Raw genomic sequence first — 23,589 nt, 5'->3', positions numbered from 1 at the left:
CTAGAATCCTTCTTCCTCATTGGAATGTCTTTGCTGTAAACCATGAACTATAAACCATATAGTAAATCATAAACCATCAACCACCTTTGTTGTGAAACGCCTTTCCCAGTCCACCCCAACCAGCTCTGATCTCATTCCTTTGTAATTGCTCTTATTTAAACTTAGAGTTGTTTCTGAACCAAGTTCCTCCATCACAACCTGAATGTTAAATTCTACCGTGTTGCGGTTAGTGTTTTTGAGGGGATCCTTTACTCTAAGCATCAATTATTAAATCTGCCTTATTACAAATCAACAGATCCAAAATTGCCTGTACTTAATTGAGGACTCGAACCATGTAAGACATAGATTACCGCAGTACTTCTCCCTACTGAATCTTATGGAGTTGAATTTAGTTCTGAGTTGTCTTGATTGTTCTAAGTTTGTTACTGAATGTTTTGGCTTGTGAGGATTAGTAATTTATTAGAGGAGTTCATCAGAAGCAAATGCAACATCTGTGAGAAAGCATGGCAATCTGATACTTTCCATGGAAGCTATCTCTGGGCATAAAGCAGAAACAGTGATGCAAAGACCGGAACAAACAGCCCTCCCACAAATCCCACCCAAACTCTGGATCAGATATGTGGATGATACTTTTGTTATTATTAAGAGAACACACATTGGATTATCTACACCATGCTCACAGGGATTAGCTTTACAAGAGAGGAGGAAACTAACAATCAGCTCCCATTCCTGGATGCGATGGTAGAAAGACCACAGAATGGTGAATGTACCACAAAAGTGTACAGAAAAGCCACACATGGACCAGATCCTGAACTACAACAGAAACCACCCGAACACACACAAGAGAAACTGCATTAAGACCCTGTTCAAAAGGGCTACAACACACTGCACCTCTCTTGATATATGAAGAGAAGAGCACCTCTACAGAGTCTTTGCGAAGAACGGATATCCTCGAAACTTCATCTGCAGATGCCTAATAGAGAAATAACATAACGAGGACATGCCACAACTTAACTCAGTAGCCACGCTACCTTCTATAAAAAGGGTCTCAGAATTGACAGCTAGATGTCTCCAACCACTGAGATTCATGACAGGCAACCATGGTTCCGACAACCATGCTCAGACAACATTGGAACCAACAACATTGGAAGGGAAAAGGTTGAGACTTTGAAGGGAGATTACAGAGAGTTAGGCAGAAATTTGAAAAGGAGGTCCACAAGGGTAGTAATATCTGGATTACTCCCAGTGCTACGTGCTAGTGAGGGCAGGAATAGGAGGATAGACCAGATGAATGCATGGCTGAGGAGCTGGTGTATGGGAGAAAGATTCACATTTTTGGATCATTGGAATCTCTTTCAGGGTAGACGTGACATGTACAAGAAGGACGGGTTGCACCTAAATTGGAAGGGGACTAATATCCTGGCAGGGAAATTTGCTAGAACTGCTTGGGAGGATCTAAACTAGTAAGGTGGGGGGAGGTGGGACCCAGGGAGATAGTGAGGAAAGAGATCGATCTGAGACGGGTACAGCTGAGAACAGAAGTGAGTCAAACAGTCAGGGCAGGCAGGGACAAGGTAGGACTAATAAATTAAACTGCATTTATTTCAATGCAAGGGGCCTAACAGGGAAGGCAGATGAACTCAGGGCATGGTTAGGAACATGGGACTGGGATATCATAGCAATTACAGAAACATGGCTCAGGCTTAATGTTCCAGGATACAAATGCTACAGGAAGGATAGAAAGGGAGGCAAGATAGGTGGGGGAGTGGCATTTTTGATAAGGGAGAGCATTACAGCTGTGCTGAGGGAGGATATTCCCGGAAATACATCCAGGCAAGTTATTTGGGTGGAACGAGAAATAAGAAAGGGATGAACACCTTATTGGGATTGTATTATAGACCCACCAATAGTCAGAGGGAAATTGAGAAATAAACTTGTAAGGAGATCTCAGCTATCTGTAAGAATAATAGGGTAGTTATGTTAGGGGATTTTAACTTTCCAAACATCGACTGGGACTGCCATAGTGTTAAAGGTTTAGATGGAGAGGAATTTCTTAAATGTATACAAGACAATTTTCTGATTCAGTATGTGGATGTACCTACTAGAGAAGTTGCAAAACTTGACTTACTCTTGGAAAATAAGGCAGGGCAGGTGACTGAGGTGTCATTGGGGGAGCACTTCGGGGCCAGCGACTATAATTCTATTCGTTTTAAAATAGTGATGGAAAAGGATAGACCAAATCTAAAAGTTGCAGTTCTAAATTGGAGAAATGCCAATTTTGACGTTATGAGGCAAGAACTTTCGAAAGTTGCAGCATGGGTTGGTACCTGGGACTTCGATGTTGTGGCCATTACAGAGACGTGGGTAGAACAGGGACAGGAATGGCTATTGCAGGTTCCAGGGTTTAAATGTTTTAGTTGGGTCAGAGGTGGGGGTAATAGAGGGGGAGGTGTGGCATTGCTTGTCAAGGATAGTATTACAGCGGTGGAAAGGACGATGGAGGAACACTTGCCATCTGAGGTAGTTTGGGCTGAGGTTAGAAATAGGAAAGGTGAGGTCACCCTGTTAGGAGTTTTCTACAGGCCTCCTAATAGTCCGAGAGACATAGAGGAAAGTATTGCAAGGATGATTCAGGAGAAGAGTGAAAGTAGTAGGGTGGTTGTTATGGGGGACTTTAACTTCCCAGATATTGACTGGGAAAGCTATAGCTCGAGTTCGTTAGATGGATCGGTGTTTGTCCAATGTGTGCAGGAGGGTTTCCTGACACAATATGTAGACAGGCCAACAAGAGGTGAGGCCATACTGGATTTGGTTCTAGGTAATGAACCAGGCCAGGTGTTAGACTTGGAGGTAGGTGAGCACTTCGGGGACAGTGACCACAACTCGGTGGCTTTTACTCTAGTGATGGAGAGGGATAAGTGTGCACTGCAGGGCAAGAGTTATAGCTGGGGGCAGGGAAATTATGATGTGGTGAGGCATGACTTAGGATGTATGGATTGGAAAAATAGGCTTCAAGGGAAGGACACAAATGATATGTGGAGCTTGTTCAAGGAGCAGCTATTGGGTGTCCTTGATAAGTATGTACCAGTCAGGCAGGGAGGAAAGGGTCTTGTGAGGGAGCCGTGGTTTAATAAGGAAGTGGAATCCCTTGTAAAAGGGAAGAGGGCGGCCTATGTAAAGATGAGGCGTGAAGGTTCAGTTGGGGCGATTGAGAGTTATAAGGTAGCCAGGAAGGATCTGAAGAGAGAGCTAAGAGCAGCGAGAAGGGGACATGAAAAGTCCTTGGTTGGAAGGATTAGGGAAAACCCTAAGGCTTTCTATAGGTATGTCAGGAATAAAAGGATGACTAGGATAGGTATCGGTCCAGTCAAGGATAGTAGTGGGAAGTTGTGCGTGGAGGCAGAGGAGATTGGAGAGACACTAAATCAATACTTTTCGTCAGTATTCACTCAGGAACAGGACATTGTTGCTGATGTGAATATTGAGTCACAAGTGATTAGAATGGATGGCTTTGAAGTATGTAGGGAAGAGGTCCGGGGAATACTGGAAAGGGTGAAAATAGATAAGTCCCCTGGGCCTGATGGCATTTATCCTAGGATCCTCTGGGAAGCTAGGGAGGAGATAGTGGAGCCATTGGCCTTGATTTTTATGTTGTCGTTGTCTACAGGAATAGTGCCAGAAGACTGGAGGATAGCGAATGTGGTCCCCTTGTTCAAGAAGGGGAGTAGGGACAGCCCTAGTAACTATAGGCCAGTGAGTCTCACTTCTGTTGTGGGCAAAGTCTTAGAGAGAATTGTAAGGGATAAGATTTATGAACATCTGGATAGGAATAATGTGATCAAGGATAGTCAGCATGGTTTTGTGAAGGGCAGGTCGTGCCTCATAAACCTTATTGAGTTTTTTGAGAAGGTGACCAAGGAAGTGGACGAGGGTAAAGCAGTAGATGTGGTGTATATGGATTTTAGCAAGGCGTTCGATAAGGTACCCCATGGTAGGCCACTGCAAAAATTACAGAGGTATGGCATTGAGGGTGCATTAGAGGTTTGGATAAGGAATTGGCTGGCTGGAAGGAGACAGAGGGTAGTAGTTGATGGTATAGGTTCATCTTGGAGTGCAGTTACTAGCGGTGTTCCACAAGGATCTGTTTTGGGACCATTGCTGTTTGTCATTTTTATAAATGACCTGGAGGAGGGGCTTGACGGCTGGGTGAGCAAGTTTGTGGATGATACGAAAGTCGGTGGAGTGGTGGACAGCGAAGAAGGATGTGGCAGGTTACAGCGGGATATAGATAAGTTGCAGAGCTAGGCAGAAAGGTGGCAAATGGAGTTCAATGTAACCAAGTGTGAAGTCATTCACTTTGGTAGGAGTAATAAGAAGATGAATTACTGGGCTAATGGTAGGCTACTTGGTAGTGTCGATGAGCAGAGGGATCTTGGTGTCCATGTACACAGATCTCTGAAAGTTGCCACCCAGGTAAATAGTGCTGTGAAGAAGGCATATGGCGTACTGGGCTTAATTGGTAGAGGAATTGAGTTCCAGAATCCTGAGGTCATGTTGCAGTTGTATAAGACTCTGGTGCGGCCTTATCTGGAGTATTGTGTACAGTTCTGGTCGCCATACTATAGGAAGGATGTGGAGGCACTGGAACAGGTGCAGAGGAGGTTTACCAGGATGTTGCCTGACATGGTAGGAAGATCGTCTGAGGAAAGGCTGAGGCACTTGGGGCTGTTCTCATTGGAGAAAAGAAGGTTTAGGGGAGATTTGATAGAGGTGTACAAGATGATTAGGGGTTTAGATAGGGTTGACAGTGAGAACCTTTTTCCGCGTATGGAGTCAGCTGTTACTAGGGGACACAGCTTTAAATTAAGGGGAGGTTGGTATAGGACAGATGTTAGGGGTAGATTCTTTACTCAGCGGGTTGTGAGTTCATGGAATGCCCTGCCAGTATCAGTGGTGGACTCTCCCTCTTCATGGTCATTCAAGCGGGCATTGGATAAGCATATGGAGGTTATTGGGCTAGTGTAGGTTAGGTAGGCTTCAGTCGGCGCAACATCGAGGGCTGAAGGGCCTGTACTGCGCTGTATTTTTCTATGTTCTATGTTCTATGAAAGCTGATTATGGGCAGATGTTTGCAGGTAAAGGGACGGCTGGAAATTGGGAAGCCTTCAGAAATGAGATAACAAGAATCCAGAGAAAGTATATTCCTGTCATGGTGAAAGGGAAGGCTGGTAGGTATAGGGAATGCTGGATGACTAAAGAAATTGAGGGTTTGGTTAAGAAAAAGAAGGAAGCATATGTCAGGTATGGACAGGATAGATCAAGTGAATCCTTAGAAGATTATAAAGAAAGTAACAGTATGCTTAAGAGGGAGTTCATGAGGGCAAAACGGGGACAAGCGATAGTTTTGGTAAATAGAATTAAGGAGAATCCAAAGGGTTTTTACAAATATATTGGCTATTGAGTACTCACCACCGACAGAAGTTGCTCTCTTGCCTAGAACTTCCTGGATTCGTAACACCGATGCCATATTTAAATACCAGCTGTGCACCAGGTCAAACACTGCTGGCCAGAAATATCCCTTCACAGTACTCAACGTGGCGAGACCAATGATAAAGAAAAGCTGCTGAAGACACCTAGGTGTCATGGGTGATATTTCATTGGAAATAAAATATCACAATTGTAGATGTATTGACTCTTTATAAGTGCCATAGTAATCACAGCTGCAAAAATCAAGGTACAGAGGCTCCTTGTCCTTAGAGCCGTTCCATGTTAGAACCCTATCTGAAGGAGTGCTACTCTTTCCCTAAGGTCCAGAGAAGCATAACATCTTGTCATTGTTCAATGTGGGAACATCACATGTTGGAAAGGTTTCATAACATTCACTTTTATTGAATGACAGGAAAAGCAAGATTAGATAAAATCCAAACAAAAAAACTCTGCTTGCTTTTAAACACCAATTGATTTACTTTCATTGAATGATAACCTCATCAAACTCACATCTATTGGAAGTGGATGTCAGTTAAGACCTATCTAGCTTGTTGCACCAAACAGTGCACCTCTATCATCCTATTGTTCAGTGTCCTCATCTTGCTCCACAGAACTCTCCCAGATCTTCAGCATCCATCACATCTCTGTTTTGCCTGCTCTAGTTTTGCAGAGCACAGCATGCTGTCTCTAGAATATTTAGCAAGGCCTCCCAGTGCCAGTCTGTTCCAGTGGTCGTGCTGAAAGAACAGGCTGCATTGGATCTGTGTGCTGTCTCAGTTAAGGGGCTGCGTACAGTTATCACCCATTGATCTGGAGAGTAGCCCCTGACTCCCAGCACCCATCTTGTAAGACATTGAACCTTTGAAATGAAGCAGGAATCTGAATGTTATCATGGATATACACATCACGGCAGCTTATAGGGTAATTGGCACAGATCTCAAGGGTGTGGTAAAAAAGTTGAAATCTGTTTCTTACCTGACTCTAGATTCATAACAACTTAGTTGAGTTTTAACTACTGTCTGAAATGTCTGAGCAAGTGGCCACAAAGGCAGTGCGATGCCATCTTCGTAATGCAATTGAGATGGCAATGCCATGTGAACAGTTAAGAGTAAAGACAGATGGGAACAGAACTGTCAACTCTATTTTTGGTTCCATGTTCCAGACCTCAACATTTAGCCACATTGAACTGGATCTTACAGTTTTTATCCAGCTATCTGAAAGATTAAACAACTTCTGTATTCTTTTTCATTTTTTGAATTTTGTAACAACATGGTGGTGTTATTGAGATAAGAAAATCCTAGCTGCATGTTTACATTTCATTAATGCTGTTGTTTAATTCCATAGGAATTTACTTTACGTGTATCCTCAGAGTCTCAATTTTGCAAATCGTCAGGGCTCTGCCAGAAATATTACGGTGAAAGTGCAGTTTATGTCTGGAGAAGACCAAAACAATGCAATGCAGGTAAAGCAAATGGTCTCAAACTTTGTATAATTTCTATCAAAATTGTGACAGTTTTGGATGTAGATTTGCTCGCTGAGCTGGAAAGTTTGTTTACATGAAAACAAACCTTCCAGCTCAGTGATCAAACCTACATCCAGAACCTCAACCTGAGCTACAAATCTTCTCAAACTTGCTAATTTTGAAGTTTGTTGAGTTTTTAAGGTTTTTGTGCAGGGCAAATAAATTTGAATAGAGTAGGAAAGACGAAAAGGTAAATCAGTTGAAAGCTATGAGGTGATGCCAGGGTTAGATGTAGGGGGAAATAGGAATTGACTTTACGCATCATATTGCCATCAACAAGGTACTTAATGCTATGATAAGACTGTAAGACATAGGTGCAGAAGTGGGCCATTCAATCCAACGAGTCTGCTCCGCCATTCAATGAAATTATAGCTGATCTAATAATTGTCAACTCCACTTTTCTGCCTCTTTCCGATAATGTTTGATTCCCTTACTGATTAACAATCTGTCTATCCCATCTTTGAATATACTTAATAACCCAGTCTCAGCAGCCCTCTACGGTAAAGAATTTCACAGATTCACTAGTGCTTGAGAGAAGAAATTCCTCCTCACTCGTGTCTTGAATGTGCTACCACTTGTTCTGAGATCATTTCCTCTGGTCCTAGACTCTCTCACAAGGGGAAACGACTGCTCTGCATCTAACCTGTCTGTTCCTCTAAGATTCTTGTATGTTTCAAGAAGATCGCCTCTCATTCTTCGAAATTCCAATGACTACAGTCCCCAAACTATACAACATCTCCACATAAGAAAATCACTGAAGAAGAGTCATACTAACTCAAAACATTAACTCTGTTTCTTTCTTCATAGATGCTACCAGACCTACTGAGTTGCTCCAGCATTTTCTGTGTTTGTTTGTTAATAGGGACATAGGGCACAAGAGCAAGGAGGTGATGTTGAACTTATATAAGACAGTTGTTAGACCTCAGCTGAAGAATTGGGCACCATATTATTGGAGGGATGTGAATACATTGGAGAGAGAGTGCAGAAGAAATTTAGCAGAATGGTGAAAAATGTAATTTATGAGAATAGATAAAAGAAGTGGGCGGCACGGTGACACAGTGGTTAGCACTGCTGCCTCACAGCGCCAGAGACCTGAGTTCAATTCCCGCCTCAGGCGACTGACTGTGTGGAGTTTGCACATTCTCCCCATGTCTGCGTGGGTTTCCTCCAGGTGCTCCGGTTTCCTCCCACAGTCCAAAAATGTGCAGGTTAGGTGAATTGGCTATGCTAAATTGCCCATAGTGTTAGGTGCAGGGTAAATGTAGGGGAATGGGTGTGGGTGGGTGCGCTTCGGCGGGTCGGTGTGGACTTGTTGGGCCGAAGGGCCTGTTTCCACGCTGTCAGTAATCTAAAAAAAAAGTTTGGACTGTTCTCCTTGGAGAGAAGAAGGCTAAGAGAAGATTTGATGGAGGTTTTCAAAATAGTGAGACATGTAAATAGTGTAGATAGGGATCGAACTGTACGTTCTCATAAAAGGATCAAGAACCATAGGGAAAAAATTAAAAGTAATTTGTAAAAGAAGCAAATGTGAGGTGATAATAAAAACCTTATTTACACAGCAAGAATGCTTTGGGAGTGTGGCAGAGACTCTCAAGGGAATATTAGATAATTATTTGGATAGAAATAATGCGCAAACACACAAGGAAAAAGCAGTAGTAATGAACAGTTGGTGCAGACAAAGTGGGCCAACTGAACTCTCTCTGACCATAACACTGCTGTGATTCTATGAACCATGCAGCAATGCGCTGAAGTGTCTACCAAGATTCGCTGTTTGTTTGTAGAGTGAAGCTTGAACCAGTGACTCAGAGGCAAGCCATTGCTAATACTTAAATAATGTGTCTTCATTGAACTTTACTCATGCAGCTGATTTTATTACCCCTTAGGTCATTTTTGGCAAGTCAAGTTGTGCAGAGTTTACAAAAGAATCGTATACTGCAGTAATATACCACAATAGGTAAGAAAATGTCAAGAAACGTTTCTGTCTTACTTGCATTTAACATCACTGTTCACTAGGACATTATAGCAACATATGTAGTTCAGTTTAGAATTACACAGATGAGGAAGAAAGACAAACATAGAAATCAGATATTCATTTATAGAGACTTAAATTTTAATGAAATGAATGGTTCATTGATTAAATTGAGCTTTTTCCTTTCCTGCTTATTTTTGTTCACCTTTTTCCTATGTACTCTTCCACACACCATAAGCAATAGCAGTTTTATGTTGAGAAGTGTCACATTTTAAAAGTTTTTGCCAATACTACTGCTGAAGGTGTAATTGATGTTAAAATGTTACTATTATGTGTTGCCATCATTTGATTCATAAAGTTACACAGCTGAGAACTTTCTGGTATGATTTAGATGAAGAATTCAATCCTGAACCCTTAAAATAGTAAAAACATTTCTGTGAATTTTAAAAAACTAATCCTTGTCAGGCTGCAGTGGTCACTAGCCAGACTGGCATTCATCATTAAGCTATTCAAGAAGATATAAAGGATCAATGTCAGTATTAGAACAGTATCTTTACTGTATTCTGGTCAACATTTATCTTTCATTTGACACTGTTGATATTTTTTGGGCGATAATAGTGTTCGGCTATAAAGCAGTAGAAACTGCACTTCAACTTTAATTAATTGGCTGTGAAAGTGCTTTGATATATTTTGAGATTTTTAAATGTATTTGACCAATGGAAGTTTGTTTTTTCTTGTTTAAGAGTATTCCTGCTCATGTTTGCCTGGTATGAGGGGTCTGTTGTGAATGTGTTCTTTGGAGAGAGTTTTATTCACAGGCCCATTTGCGATGAATTTGAAGTCTACACACTTCTACTTTCTGCACTAAGTAGAGAACAACATAAGAGTGACTTATGGATAGTGAGGTTTTAATCAGGTTTCCCCCTAAAACTTGAACTGAAAGATAAAAATTATTAGATCAGTTTTCGCAATTAGGATTGAGAAATTATAGGACTTGTTATCAGGAAAAATGATCTCAGATGCAACTAGGCCAGCTTGCAAAAGGGACAAGGTGCATGTTTTCTCACTTTTTAAAATTTATTCGTGGGATGAAGTCATCTCTGTCTACACCAGCATTTATTGCCCATCCCAGAGGGCAGTTAAGAGCCAACAGCATTGCTGTGGTCTGGAATCACATGTCGGCCAGGCCAGGTAAGGATTAGAAACAAAAAAAAACTGCAGGTGCTGGAATCCAAGGTAGACAAGCGGGACACTGGAAGAACATAGCAAGCCAGGCCACATCAGGAGGTGGAGAAGTCAACGTTTCAATTGCAACCCTTCTTCAGGGCTCTGAAGGGTTATACCCAGAACATTGACGTCTCCACGTCCTGATGCTGCTAGGCTTTTTGTATTCTTCCAGCCTCCTGCTAAGCCAGGTAAGGATGACAGTTTCATTCCCCAAGAGACATTAGTAAACCAGATGGGTTTTTCTGACAACTGGCAATGGGTTCAATAGATTCATAGTTCCAGATATTTATTGAATTCAGATTCCACCATGTGCCATGGCAGGATTCAAACCTGGGTCCCTAGAATATTATCAGGTCTCAGGATTAACAATCTAGCAATATTAGGCCATCACCTCTTTGGACTGTCCTGAAGTTGCTATAAACATTAGCATTAATTTATTAGTCTATCAGATATATTGGGAGCTTTGCAAGCTGAATGTCTCACATTCAACAGTGTGTCCATACTGTGATATTGCTTAAAATTATACCCACAGGTGTCATGATCGAAATCTCTTATAAACTGAACAAAATTTGTATTGTTTGCATGTGCTCTAGTCCTTCAGTAATATTTTAGTGAGAAAAGGCCTAGAGTGGTTTGGACTGATTTCCACGAGCACACAGAGTCAAAGTAAATACAGCTGCACAATCCTTTATCCGAAATGCTTGGGATCAGCTGGTTTTCGGAATTCAGAATTTTTCGAATTTCAGACTAAGTGACAGTTTGATGGCGAAATATTAAAAAATCTTACCTAACAGCAGACTCACTGAGTAAAATGGACCCTGAAACAGAATTGAGGCCGATCAGTGCTGGGCCATGCCGATGCCCCCCCCCCCCCATCGCATCCGAGTGACAAGCACTGTGTGGGTGTGGAGTTGGATTATCTGTTTGCATGCCAAACAACCTTGTTAATGACAAAAAAAACTTTGGATTTTGGAGCTTTTTGGATTTTGGATAAAGGGTTGTCTACTGTACCACTTTGTTTCTCTTAGTTTCTATTATCTCATTGAATTTGAGTTCAATAAAAATCTGGAGGTAAGAGTCAAATGATTCAAACAAAAACTCAGCAGATCCCATAAACAAACAATCCAGGCATCAGTGATCACTGTCAGTCACAAAAACCCTTTAACATTATGTATTTCTTTCCAGGATAAGCTTTTGATTTCCCTTCAGCTGCTGCACCAACTTAGACTTCCTGAACGTCTGCTTGCTGCTCAGTTACAATTCAGAGGAATGCATTCCACTGACTTTAAAAGTCTGCAAACACCAGCATGATTCCAGCTTTGTAGCTACTTTGAGCAAAGCACAACAGCACATAGGATTTTCTATACCTCAGTTGTCAGCTTTATGGAACAGAGTCGAAAAGCCTGGCACTGGAAAAAGCACAGCAGGTCAGGCAGCATCCAAGGAGCTGGAGAGTCAATGTTTCGGGCATAAGTTTCGAGCATAAGCCCTTCATCAAGAATGTGGTAGAACCGGGTGGTGTGAGGTTAGGGAACTACAAGGTTGGAGGCTGTGGCTGGGAGATCTCCTGGGGTGACGAGGTTGAAGGGCTAATACCCGAAACATCGACTCTTCTGCTGCTTGGATGCTGCCTGACCTGCTGTGCTTTTTCCAGTGCCACACTTTTTAACTTTGACTCTCCAGCATCTGCAATCCTCACTTTTTCCTAGCTTTATGGAACAGACAACTTCAGTGACCTGATGTTTGCTTCTGGGCTTCTCTGAGTCCCAGCCCCTCAGCAGCAGTGAGAAATCAACCAGATCACTATTCTGAGCTTTAGCTCCCTGCAGACTCCTCAGAGCTGATAGAACTGCACTTTGGTCACGTGGATCTTGTGCCGTTCTGCTGCTTATTCAGCTCCAGGTTGGTATTGACATATGGGCTCAAATTCAAACCATCTGCAGTCCCATGGTATGATGTTTTACACTGCACAATAAGTCACACAGTCACATTTTCACACCAAACTCCTGGTACTGTGGTTGCAATTTTGATTAAAAAATAATTGTTTTGAAATCCTTTGCAAATGCATTGCCACTGTCTGAATTTGTGCTGGAGCTCTGGACATGCTGGGAGTTATAGTCCTCTGCCCTGAAAATGCACAATTTGAACCCAAGAATAGACATTCCCTCATACTGTATGAATGTGACTTTTTTCATGGTGTTACTGGATATTCATTGGCAATGGAAGATTATTCTCTTCCTTATCTAAGGCTGCTTATTTCAGTTATGGCAACTAGCTTGGATCAATATCTGTGGAGAAGATCAGACTCCTAGTACATGAGGTGGGGTGATTAACTCAGTGAATGAGGGAACCATATAAGATGTTTGAGATGATCACCATTGTTGCTATTGGGCAATACAGCTCTATCATATTGCACAAAGGCAAGGTACAAAAACAAAATATATTTTTATGTGAAATGCTTTTTTTTGTTTTGATAGATCACCTGACTTTCATGAAGAAATAAAAATCAAACTTCCTGCTTATCTGACTGATCACCATCATCTGCTGTTCACTTTCTATCATGTCAGTTGCCAACAGAAGCAGAATACACCTTTGGAGACCCCAGTTGGATACACGGTACCAGCCACATTTTCTGATTTTATGGCGTATGACATGGTGATAGTGCTTGTGTGATATTCAAAAATGGAATTTGAAAACCTTTAAACTTCTCCTTTGTGAATGCTGTTTTTATTTTTTCCCACAACCACTTCTATCTTCTCTGAAAGACATAGACTCTCATACTTTGCAGAGTCTTAATGAGTGAGTGTAAATAAGTTATTTGAGTTAAGAGAGGCGATGTGGCCATTGTGATCAAGGCTAATCTGTTTGTACTCAGTGTCCACAAATACTTACACTTTCTAGCATTTGCTACCAACTGGCGGTCGGGAGTGTGATTGCTTTCTGTCCTTGGGCTGGGTGTACTCAGCTGAAGTCAGGGTTCGATGAAGAAATTTAAGGACTGAAAACTGGAAGCACTTTGGTCCCTGTATTTTGAACTACCCTGCAAAACTTAAAGCTGTTTTAACTGCATTTGTTTCTACTGGATTTATCAAGGTTGTTGTTTAGTCCTGCAATGTGCTAAAAACATTGAAAATACATGTGACACTTGCTGTGAACAAATTCCTCCAGATGTGATATAGCACACAGTGCTGGAAGGATGTTATTATTTATTATTATAATATGCCTCTTAATTTCCTGGTATTAGCTCATTTCATTATGGGATACCTCAGTGACATGCATGCAGTTATTTTTGTAAGAGTTTCAAAGTAATATCCTCGGGTACAGGTCATTCTCAGCGTATTCATCCATGCAGTCCTGGGGAAGTATAATTAATGGGAATAACTTAAAGTTTGCCACCACACGCACAGTCCAAGCAGATGCACAAAATGTGGACATTGAAAATTGGTGTTAGTAGCATTTTATTCACTTTGTTCTTTTAATTATAGTGGATTCCAATGCTGCAGAATGGACGCCTGAAAACTGGTCAGTTCTGCCTTCCTGTGTCTCTTGAGAAGCCTCCACAATCTTACTCAGTGTTATCTCCAGAAGTAAGTTGTTGAAAATAATTCAAAGTTTGGATTGCCTTCTTTCTGCGTGATAATTAGACAGGTTTACTGCTTGCTGGGCGAGGCTGACAGGATGATGCAGTAATTAAGCAGATACCCTTTCATCTCTGACAACAGTGTTTTAGTTCCACTCCTGCTGACAGTAATTACATATTTATTTGTTTCATATCTTAATGTGCATTTCTTTCCCTTTGGAGAATAGTGAGGAAGTATTGAAATGATTAATCTATTGAACCATGTTGTGAATGCTCCTTTTATTGCCAACACGTGAGACTGTAATGTAGAGCTTTCATCTCAGAGGCAAGGCATTACCTTCTGAGCCACACCTGCTGTGTAAAGCTGTGTGATCTGTTGCACGGCAATCATTTTGGAACTGGATTGATACAGAAAGGTTTATAAATATGATTTGGATTTTTGAAAAGAAATCAAGTTTACTTTGTGAATAGATAATTAGAGACATAGGGATGAATTTTCCCAGTCTCTGAATCATGTAGGCAGTGGTGAAAGTACAGTGACATAAAGAAAAAGGAAGTCAGATTTTGAACCCAAGTTTTGAATGGTGAGACAAAATCTATGTTAGTAAACAGTGAAAGGTTATTTGCATGATTTGACATCTCATCATTACCTCAGCTATATGCAGATTGCTATACTCCCACATGTGGAGAGAAACCACATAGCAACAATTTTTGACATGGAAGTCATGATGGGGTACGTGGCGGCTCCAGCTGACCTCCAGCGTTCCACCTTGCCCATCATTTCCCAACATCACAGGGCATGGTCCGAGGTAATGATCACCTGCATCCTTTATCCATGGAGCTTGGCATTGGACACGCCCTGGCTCACTACATCATCAAGGCACATTTCCAACTTACTTTGATTACAGTTACCTACATCAGTACGGTACTTCAGGGTGTATCAGCATCTTGCGTTGAGTTGCTGCTGTCAGGTCACTGCTCACAGAGACAGGCACCCATCTTGTGGAGCAGGGTCCATCTCAGGGTACTTAGGTTGCTCACTTAGTGCTCTCTCACTTTGCACCTACTTGGATGCTTATAGCATCGCTGACTTGCCTTCCTACGTATTGCTGCCTCATTCAGAATTTACCATATATCTGTCTTGCCTTGCCTTTTAGCACAGATACAAAGCTAGGAGGTTTCTTGGGGCTGGCAGCAGTTATCAGTCAAGAGGTGAACAAAGGCAAAATACTACTGATGCTGGAAATCTGAAACAGTTACTGGAGAAGCTCAGCAGATCTGGCAGTATCTATGAGTCAGAACTGGTGAATTCACAGCAAGAAGTGGAATTGGATGAAGGGATGGAGTTGGTTGAAAGGGGAAAGGAAGAAAGATCCAGACAGGCATCAGTAACTTGCACCTGAAAGGAAGAGAAAATGTTCCTTGTTAAGGAGTTAAGTGAGATGAAGAATGAAATGGAACTGGGGACCAGGACTGCTTTGAGACTGCATAAGGTGATGCTGATGGAGAGAAAGGTTGAGTGTGCATGTGACAGCGCATGGCACTAAGCGTGGATCTCAGAATGCAGTGGGCACAGCTGTCTCATGTCGAATGTCTTAGAAATAGCTGAAACTTTGGGTGGATTTAGAAAATGAAGGATAGAACTTGAGTTGGAATCCATGTGGGGTTAAGGTGGATCTGGAAATAATTACTGAGGAAGGAGATGTACCCGTAACAGCAAATTTCAGCAAACACTGGGAGAAAGGTGGAAAGCAATGAAGGTGATCAATCCAAAAGATTAAAATGGGAATTCTGTTGCAGAGTAGATAACATCAAAATGGGCATACCTGGAAGCGAAGTGGCAGTGGATTAAAAATTTGAATAAAGATAAACTACTGCAGATGCTGGAAATCTGAAACAAAGACAGATAATGCTGGAGACATTCAGCAGGTCAGGTAGCATCTGTGGACAGAGAAACAGTTAACATTTTGAGTCTGGTATCCCTTCTTCAGAATGGGGTGAACATGATGCCATACTGCACTAAGCTATGTCAGTGACACTCCTACAGCATGTGCTAGTAAATACATTATCTGTGCTTAAACCGGATAGCCATGTCTAAGGGCACCAGTCTTCAGCCAAGTAGCACTATCATCACTCAGGGGGCACCAGCACAGTAAGTCAAGAGCAGTGCCTGATCTCAGTATAGATCTTTTGACATGGTTCATCAGCCATTCCGACATTCAAAATCAGGGGTGCTATTTCATTAAAATCCAGGCATTGGACCACAACCAGCCGTGCAACTAGCCAGGGGATTAGTGATAAATCAGTGATGGAGCTTCAATATGTCTTGCCACTCATCAGGTTGGGTTATCCTAAGTCAGTCAGAAGGGTGGATCATGGTCAGTCTTAAACAATGACAAGATGTTTTGCTACACTGGGTGTTAGGGAAAGAGTAGCAGTTAGGGAAAGACATGGTATGGCAATTAGGAGGGCAGGTCTATTTATCTTCAATCTTAGAATTATAGTTGGTCAGATAGGTGATCATATAAAGTAACGGTACATTTCCAAGTGTGAGCTTCTAGTTTCAGTTATTGTAAATTCAGAATGATCACGTTTTTTACAATGTGCTTATGCATGGTACATAGTAGCACTTGTTCAGGGCTTGCAAACTCCATGTTAAAACATGGAGTCTCACAGTCTCTCATTTGTGAGCCAAGATGGCGCAGGTCTCTGTTTTCCTAAGGCCTGAGAAAGATTTGACTCAATATTTCCAGGTAGAGCCGTACCTGGAAGTATTGTACGTAAGAGCTTCATGTCTCAACTCTGCCAGCTTTTCTTGTGCCAGATGCTCTGTTTGATCCAAACGTTTAAATTACTAGTTAATTATGAAAGTTTGAGTTGTAAAAAGACAAGAATAATTAGAAGTTTTGGACAGGTTCTTCAACAGGTTCTTCGTAATTGCTTTCAGTAATTCCTCTAGATGAAGATTCATGTTTTCAACAACAATGTAATTTCGGCACTGCAGCCATTTTGTAGTTTCCAGTGCGAAATGTAAACAAAGCCAGATTAGCTAAATCTGCTCAAGTGTGACTGGCAACCTTAACCTTAAACTGCAGTCAAGTCTCTTTCCCTTTTCCTGTATTGCTTCTCTGGTAAGTTCTCTCTTTCCAGAACAGGCTTCTCTTTTAGAATTGATTATTCAATAATTGAAGCTCATGTTTGTCAGGGATATGAATATTATATTTACTGAATGAACCTTTACTAGGGCATATTATATCTTTGAATGTACAGGATCCTGTTACTATTGCAGGTACCACTGCCTGGAATGAAGTGGGTGGATAACCATAAGGGAGTATTCAACGTGGAGGTGATAGCTGTATCCTCTGTTCACACTCAGGTGAGAATAAACCATTTGCACTTAGTTATAAAATAAAGCTGCTCTTTTTGAGGATTGAATTTAGCTTCATAGTTTCTCCCTAAACCGAATATGCATTAAATGTGATATATATTCTTATATCACAAATATATTCTTTGAATTTTGAATGTTTTTATCCATTCATAACTTGGGTAAGGGAATAGTGGAGTAGGTCCGTGGAAGGAAGGATGTCGAAAAGATGCTATTTCAACATATTTTAAATGGAACGTTTTGACAGAGATTCAGGACTCGCCTGTACCTTTCTAGGTTTTTGCCAGGTGTGGAGGTATGGGGCTTTATTGAGAAAGAAATGAGATGAGTGAATGTGGACCTGATCATCTTTTCTCCTCCTGAGATATAACAAATATTAAAATTGATTGAAAATTAGTTAAAGAGCCCAAAATCGTAAAGATAGTAAGGACAGCCCTGCAAGACTCGTATGTACAATAAAAAAAATGTACAGGAAGCGGTGTTCTAAAAATGAGCACGTAAAGGATAATAAATAGGAGTGAGAGTAAATTACATACACTTCTGGGAAATCTACAGCAGAATTGTGGAGGGCATTTTCCCTTTACACAGGCCCAGAGAACCTTTAATGTCTAGGAATATTCAGGACTGCATAAGAAGGAAAAGAGAGACTTTTAAGAGGTACAAGGGGAGCAAATCAATGGTGGCTTTTTGAAAGCAATTAGGAGAGCAAAGCAGTGCATGAAAAACACTGGCAGGTAAGATTAGGGAGAATCCCAAGGTATTCTATAAATATATGAAGATGAAGATGGTAACCAAGAGCAGGGATCATCAGGATCAAGAGGGCAATCTGTGCTTGGGACCAGAGGTAGTGTGTTAAATGAGTGTTTCACATTTATCTTCACTTTGGAGAAGGAGAATGTGATACAGAATTCAGGAAGAAGGGGTATCAGGTTCTTGAGCACTTTGACATAGATTATATTGGAGGTTTTGGTGGGGAAATCTATTAAAGATTTTGAAACTTTTGAAGAGTGAAATTATTTTGCCATCTGGTGGGAGGTTTGGTGAAGAGAAGCCACTAAACATAATCAAGAATGTGAGGAGGGAAAGTTTGCAAGAAATTTCTTCATAAAGTGGGTTATTGGAGCAGTGAATGCAAGATAAAGTATTAAAGTTCCAGCATCAAGACCACTCACTGAGATGTGTACATAAATCGTCACAAATATTATCAAAACAATGATTACAGTACTAGAACTGACATTGTTCTAAATAATATCAGGAAATAAACTTACATTGTCCAAGTCTAAAAGTCAGCTCTCATACCCTTTGTACTTGTAAAGACTGAAAGCAGAGATATGTTTGACATGAATTTTGCTTTTAAGATATGCATTAAATATTTAACACAGGATCCATACCTTGATAAGTTTTTTGCTTTGGTCCATGCCCTGGAGGAGCATGCATTTCCTGTACGAATTGGAGATCTGAGAATTCTGGAGAATGACCTGGAGAATGAGCTGAAGAACAGTATATTGGCCTTGAGTTCAGCTCAACTGGAGCCTGTGGTACGATTCCTCCACCAGCTTCTGGATAAACTCGTCTTACTGGTTGTGAGGCCTCCTATAATCGCTGGACAGATTGGTATGTCACATTCATCAATCCTTATTTTCATTGTGACTTTTCTTTGGGATGTGTCATTAATCATGTGGTCCACATTTTTAGTTGGATGTGGGCTGCACTATTACGGCACAATTATTGATTCACATTTAATTATGAATATTTTCCAGTCGTATCATTGTTGGCAATTGCATTGTGAGGTATTATATTAAAATACAAAGCTATTTCAGTGTTAAGATTGTTTCAGTCATACTCCGGTCTATGCAGTGATCCTGATCACTGTACATTTATCACTGAGTTCTAATTATATGAGTGTGAATGCAAATGTCAGTGAAGTAACTAGCTAATACCTACTGTTTAGGTATGTACACGAGCAATGATCTCTTGTCTGAGTTTATGGAGAGTGCATTTTATCCAAGCATTATTCAGACAAATTTCAGAAAGCAAATTGAAAAAATGGGAAATTTGTGTGAAATTTTAAATAGGATTATGTACTTATACCAGGATCATTGTAATCTACCTTTCAATGACAAATGGCTCATTTCAATTATCAAATTAACAATGATTCATAATAAAAAAAAGCTTTCAATGGCAATACTGCCCCTCCCAAAGTAAATTAGCAAATATCTCTTTTGTGCCAGATCCAAGTTGGGCAGGTAAAAATATACAGGACCTAACATCATTTATTAATATATCTAATAATTGGATTAATACTACCATTAGCCTATGTAACAAAATACCAAGGTGTTGACAGGAGTAGAGTCAAGACACACGTGGATACCAATCCAATCAAGGAGATAATTAAGAGGCATTACAAAATTCAAGGCAAGATTGCAGAAACAGTGAACATTAGCGACGTGGCAAAAGGAATGGGGAATTAGGACAGAATTACAGAATCACAGTAAACAGAACGTTTAACAGTAATAGGGAAGATTGAGGCCTTGGAGAAATTTGAACACAGATGAAAATCTCAGAATAGAAATATTGGTGGAAGTAAAGTCTTAGGTTATGTTAAGCATAGTTATGTGGAACTTGCTACAAGTTAGGATAGAGTTTTGGATAAGCTACAAGTTTATCTAGAGTGGAAGATGAGATCCTGTTCAGGAGCAAATTGAAATAGTTGAACCTGTAAGTAATAAAAGCATCATTGAGGATTTCAGTAGCAGATGCACTGAGATGGGGCAAAGATGGACAATGTGTAAGAACCTAGAAGTAAAAGCAGGAGAAGATTATTCAGTCCCTTAAGCCTACACCACCATTCGAAATGAACGTGGCTAATCCGCCTCAAGATTCAACTTCTTTTTCGTACTAGCTCCTCATAGCCTTCAACTGTTCAATATTTGAAAAATCTGTCTACCTTCCTCTTTCAGTAATCTATATTCCACAACTTGCTGGGCTTTTGAAGGTAGAGTATTCCAGATATTCGTCATCTGCTGAGAGAAGAAATTCTTTTGCATCTCAGATTTAAATGAGTTTCCCTTTGTTCTATAACAATGTCTCTTAGTTTGAGATTCTCCCACTACTGGAAACATCTTCTCAATAGCTTTCGTTTAAGAACCATCAGAAACTTGTATATTTCAATAAATTAAGTACTTATTCTTCTTAGCGCTAATGGATAAATGCCCGAGCTATTTAGCCACTCTTGATAATTCACCACCTTCATCCCAGGAATCAGTTAAGTAAATCTCTTTTCAACTCCTTCCAGTGCTAGTATATCTTTTCTTATATATATGGATGAAAGCTTTGCATAGTACTCCATGTGCAGTCTCACCAAGACCTTTGTAACAAGTTTTCCCTGTTTTTAAGCTCCAATTTCACAGCAATAAGGTGAAATTTACTGCACCTGGAGTACTGTATGCAGTTTTGGTCTCCTTATCTGAGGAAGGATATTCTTGCTACAGAGGTAACACAGCAAACTGATTCCTGAGATGGCAGGACTATTGTATGAGGAGTGGTTGAATTCTTTCGGATTATATTTATTCAAGTTCAGATGAATGAGGTGGGATCACATAGAAATCTATAAAATGCTAATAGGTCGAGACAGGGTAGATGCAGGAAGGATGTTCCCAATGGCAGTGGAGTTCAGATCCAAGGGTCACAGTCTAAGGATATGGGGTAAACCATTTCAGACTGAGATGAGGAGAAATTTCTTCACCACAGAGTGGTGAGCCTGTGGAATTCACTTTCACAGAAAGCAGTTGAGGCCAAAAAATTGTATCATTTTGAAAAAAAAATTTGGTTTAGCATCTCTGGCTAGAGGAATCAAAGGATTTGGGGGAAAAGCAGGACAGGTTATTGAGCTGGATGATGGGCCATGACCACAATGATTGACAGAGCACCTTCAAGGACCAAATAACCTATTTCTGCTCCTGTTCTCTGTGTGTCTAAATTTCTGTTTGCCTTCTTAATTACTTGCTGTACTTGTCTGCTCACTTTTTGTGTTTCATGCAATAGAATGCATCTGTCTGTGTTGCAATCTTTTTGGAGTCTCTTTCCATTTTATTAATAGTCTGCCTTTTGATTCTTCCTACCAAAGTGCATGACCTCATACTTTCCTACACTATACTTAATCTGCCAGGTTTTTGTCCACTCATTCAACCTATTGATTACACTTGATGATTTATTCTGTCCCCATCACAACATTCCATCCTAGCTATTTTTGTATTGTCAACAGCTGTGGTAACATTGCACTCTACCCTGTACAAGGTAAAAACAATGACTGCAGATGTTGGAAACCAGATTCTAGATTAGAGTGGTGCTGGAAAAGCACAGCAGTTCAGGCAGCAACCGAGGAGCAGGAAAGTCGACGTTTCAGGCAAAAGCCTTCACCAGGAATAGAGGCAGAGTGCCTGCAGGGTGGAGAGATAAATGAGAAGAGGGTGGGGAGAAAGTAGCATAGAGTACAATAGAATGAATGGGGATTGGGATAGGTCAGGGAGGAGGGTGGGGGAAGGTTGTAAAGCGTACACTGGGTGAAAGGGGGTGGGGATGAAGGTGATAGGTCAGAGAGGAAGGTGGATTGGATAGGTGGAAAGGAAGATAGGTAGGTGGGACAAGTCCTGGGGACAGTGCTGAGCTGGAAGTTTGGAACTGGGCTGAGGTGGGGGAAGGGGAAATGAGGAAACTGGTGAAATCCACATTGATACCATGGGGTTGAAGTGTTCCGAGGCGGAAGATGAGGCGTTCTTCCTCCAGGCGTCGGGTGGTGAGGGAGCGGCGGTGAAGGAGGCCCAGGACTTCCATGTCCTCAGCTGAGTGGGAGGGGAAGTTGAAATGTTGGGCGACAGGGTGGTGTGGTTGATTGGTGCAGATTTACCAGAGATGTTCCTAAAACGCATTGCTAGGAGGTGTCCAGTCTCCCCAGTGTAGAGGAGACCGTATCGGGAGCAACTGATACAATAAATGATATTGGTGGAAGTGCAGGTAAAACTTTGATCGATGTGGAAGGCTCCTTTGGGACCTTGGATGGAGGTGAGGGAGGAGGTGTGGGCGCAGGGTTTGCAATTCCTGCGGTGGCAGGAGAAGGTGCCACGATGAGAGAGGTGGGTTTTTGGGGGGGCGTGGACCTGACCATTTAGTCACAGAGGGAACGGTCTTTGCGGAAGGCGGAAGGGGGTGTGAAGGGAAATATATCCCTGGTGGTGGGGTCCATTTGGAGGTGGCGGAAATGTCGTCGGATGATTTGGTTTATGCGAAGGTTGGTAGGATGAAAGGTGAGCACCAGGGGGGTTCTGTCCTTGTTACTGTTGGAGGGGTGGGGTCTGAGGGCGGAAGTGCCGGATGTGGACGAGATGTGTTGGAGGGCATCTTTAACCATGTGGGAAGGGAAATTGTGGTCTCTAAAGAAGGAGGATATCTGGTGTGTTCTGTGGTGGAACTGGTCCTTCTGGGAGCAGATATGGCAGAGGCGGAGGAATTGGGAATATGGGATGGCAATTTTGCAGGAGGTGGGGTGGGAAGAGGTGTAATCCAGGTAGCTGTGGGAGTTGGTGGGTTTATAAAAAATGTCGGTGTCAAGTCGGTCATTATTAATGGAGATGGAGAGGTCCAGGAAGGGGAGGGATGTGTCAGAGATGGTCCAGGTAAATTGAAGGTCAGGGTGGAATGTGTTGGTGAAGTTGATGAATTGCTCAACCTCCTCGCGGGAGTACGAGGTGGCGCCAATGCAGTCATCAATGTAGCAGAGGAAGAGGTGGGGAGTGGTGCCGGTGTAACTATGGAAGATGGACTGTTCTACGTAGCCGACAAAGAGACAGGCATAGCTGGGGCCCATACGGGTGCCCATGGCTACCCCTTTGGTCTGGAGGAAGTGGGAGGATTCGAAGGAGAAATTGTTAAGGGTGAGGACCAGTTCACCCAAACAAATGAGAGTGTCGGTGGAAGGGTACTGTTGGGGATGTCGGGAGAGGAAGAAACGGAGGGCTTGGAGGCCCTGGTCATGGCGGATGGAGGTGTAGGGGGATTGGATATCCATGGTGAAGATGAGGTGTTGGGGGCCGGGGAAATGGAAGTCTTGGAGGAGGTGGAGGGCGTGGGTGGTGTCTCGAACGTATGTGAGGAGTTCCTGGACTAGGGGTGATAGGACAGTGTCGAGTTAGGTAGAGATGAGTTCAGTGGGGCAGGAGCATGCTGAGACAATGGGTGGCCAGGGTGGTCAGGCTTGTGAATCTTGGGAAGGAGGTAGAATTGACAGTAAACAATTGAGGCCGTAAGCCTAATCCATGTGGTTCTCCACTTGTTACAACTTTCCAACCTGAAAAAGGCACATTAATCCTGACTGTCTTTCCTCTCTTGTTAACCAATCCCAAATGTATGCTAATACATACCCA

The 23,589-nt window shown here is 41.8% G+C and overlaps 1 protein-coding gene across 13 annotated transcripts in view; it reads left to right on the top strand.

Annotated features, from left to right (window-relative positions):
• The window catches only part of dock7 (dedicator of cytokinesis 7), a 166,750-nt gene that overhangs the window by 50,220 nt on the left and 92,941 nt on the right, over positions 1-23,589 (top strand). For all 13 annotated transcript variants that reach the window (XM_072574022.1, XM_072574020.1, XM_072574016.1 and 10 more), the window contains 6 exons: positions 6,832-6,949; positions 8,893-8,963; positions 12,683-12,821; positions 13,691-13,792; positions 17,075-17,161; positions 18,553-18,784. In XM_072574022.1, coding sequence (XP_072430123.1) covers positions 6,832-6,949; positions 8,893-8,963; positions 12,683-12,821; positions 13,691-13,792; positions 17,075-17,161; positions 18,553-18,784 — 749 coding nt within the window. The remainder of the gene's footprint in view (positions 1-6,831; positions 6,950-8,892; positions 8,964-12,682; positions 12,822-13,690; positions 13,793-17,074; positions 17,162-18,552; positions 18,785-23,589) is intronic.

The sequence above is a fragment of the Chiloscyllium punctatum genome, chromosome 7, assembly GCF_047496795.1.
Source record: "Chiloscyllium punctatum isolate Juve2018m chromosome 7, sChiPun1.3, whole genome shotgun sequence".
Taxonomy (NCBI): Eukaryota; Metazoa; Chordata; class Chondrichthyes; order Orectolobiformes; family Hemiscylliidae; genus Chiloscyllium; species Chiloscyllium punctatum.
The sequence above is the reverse complement of the archived record's forward strand: the minus strand, read 5'-3'. Positions and strand labels throughout refer to the sequence as shown.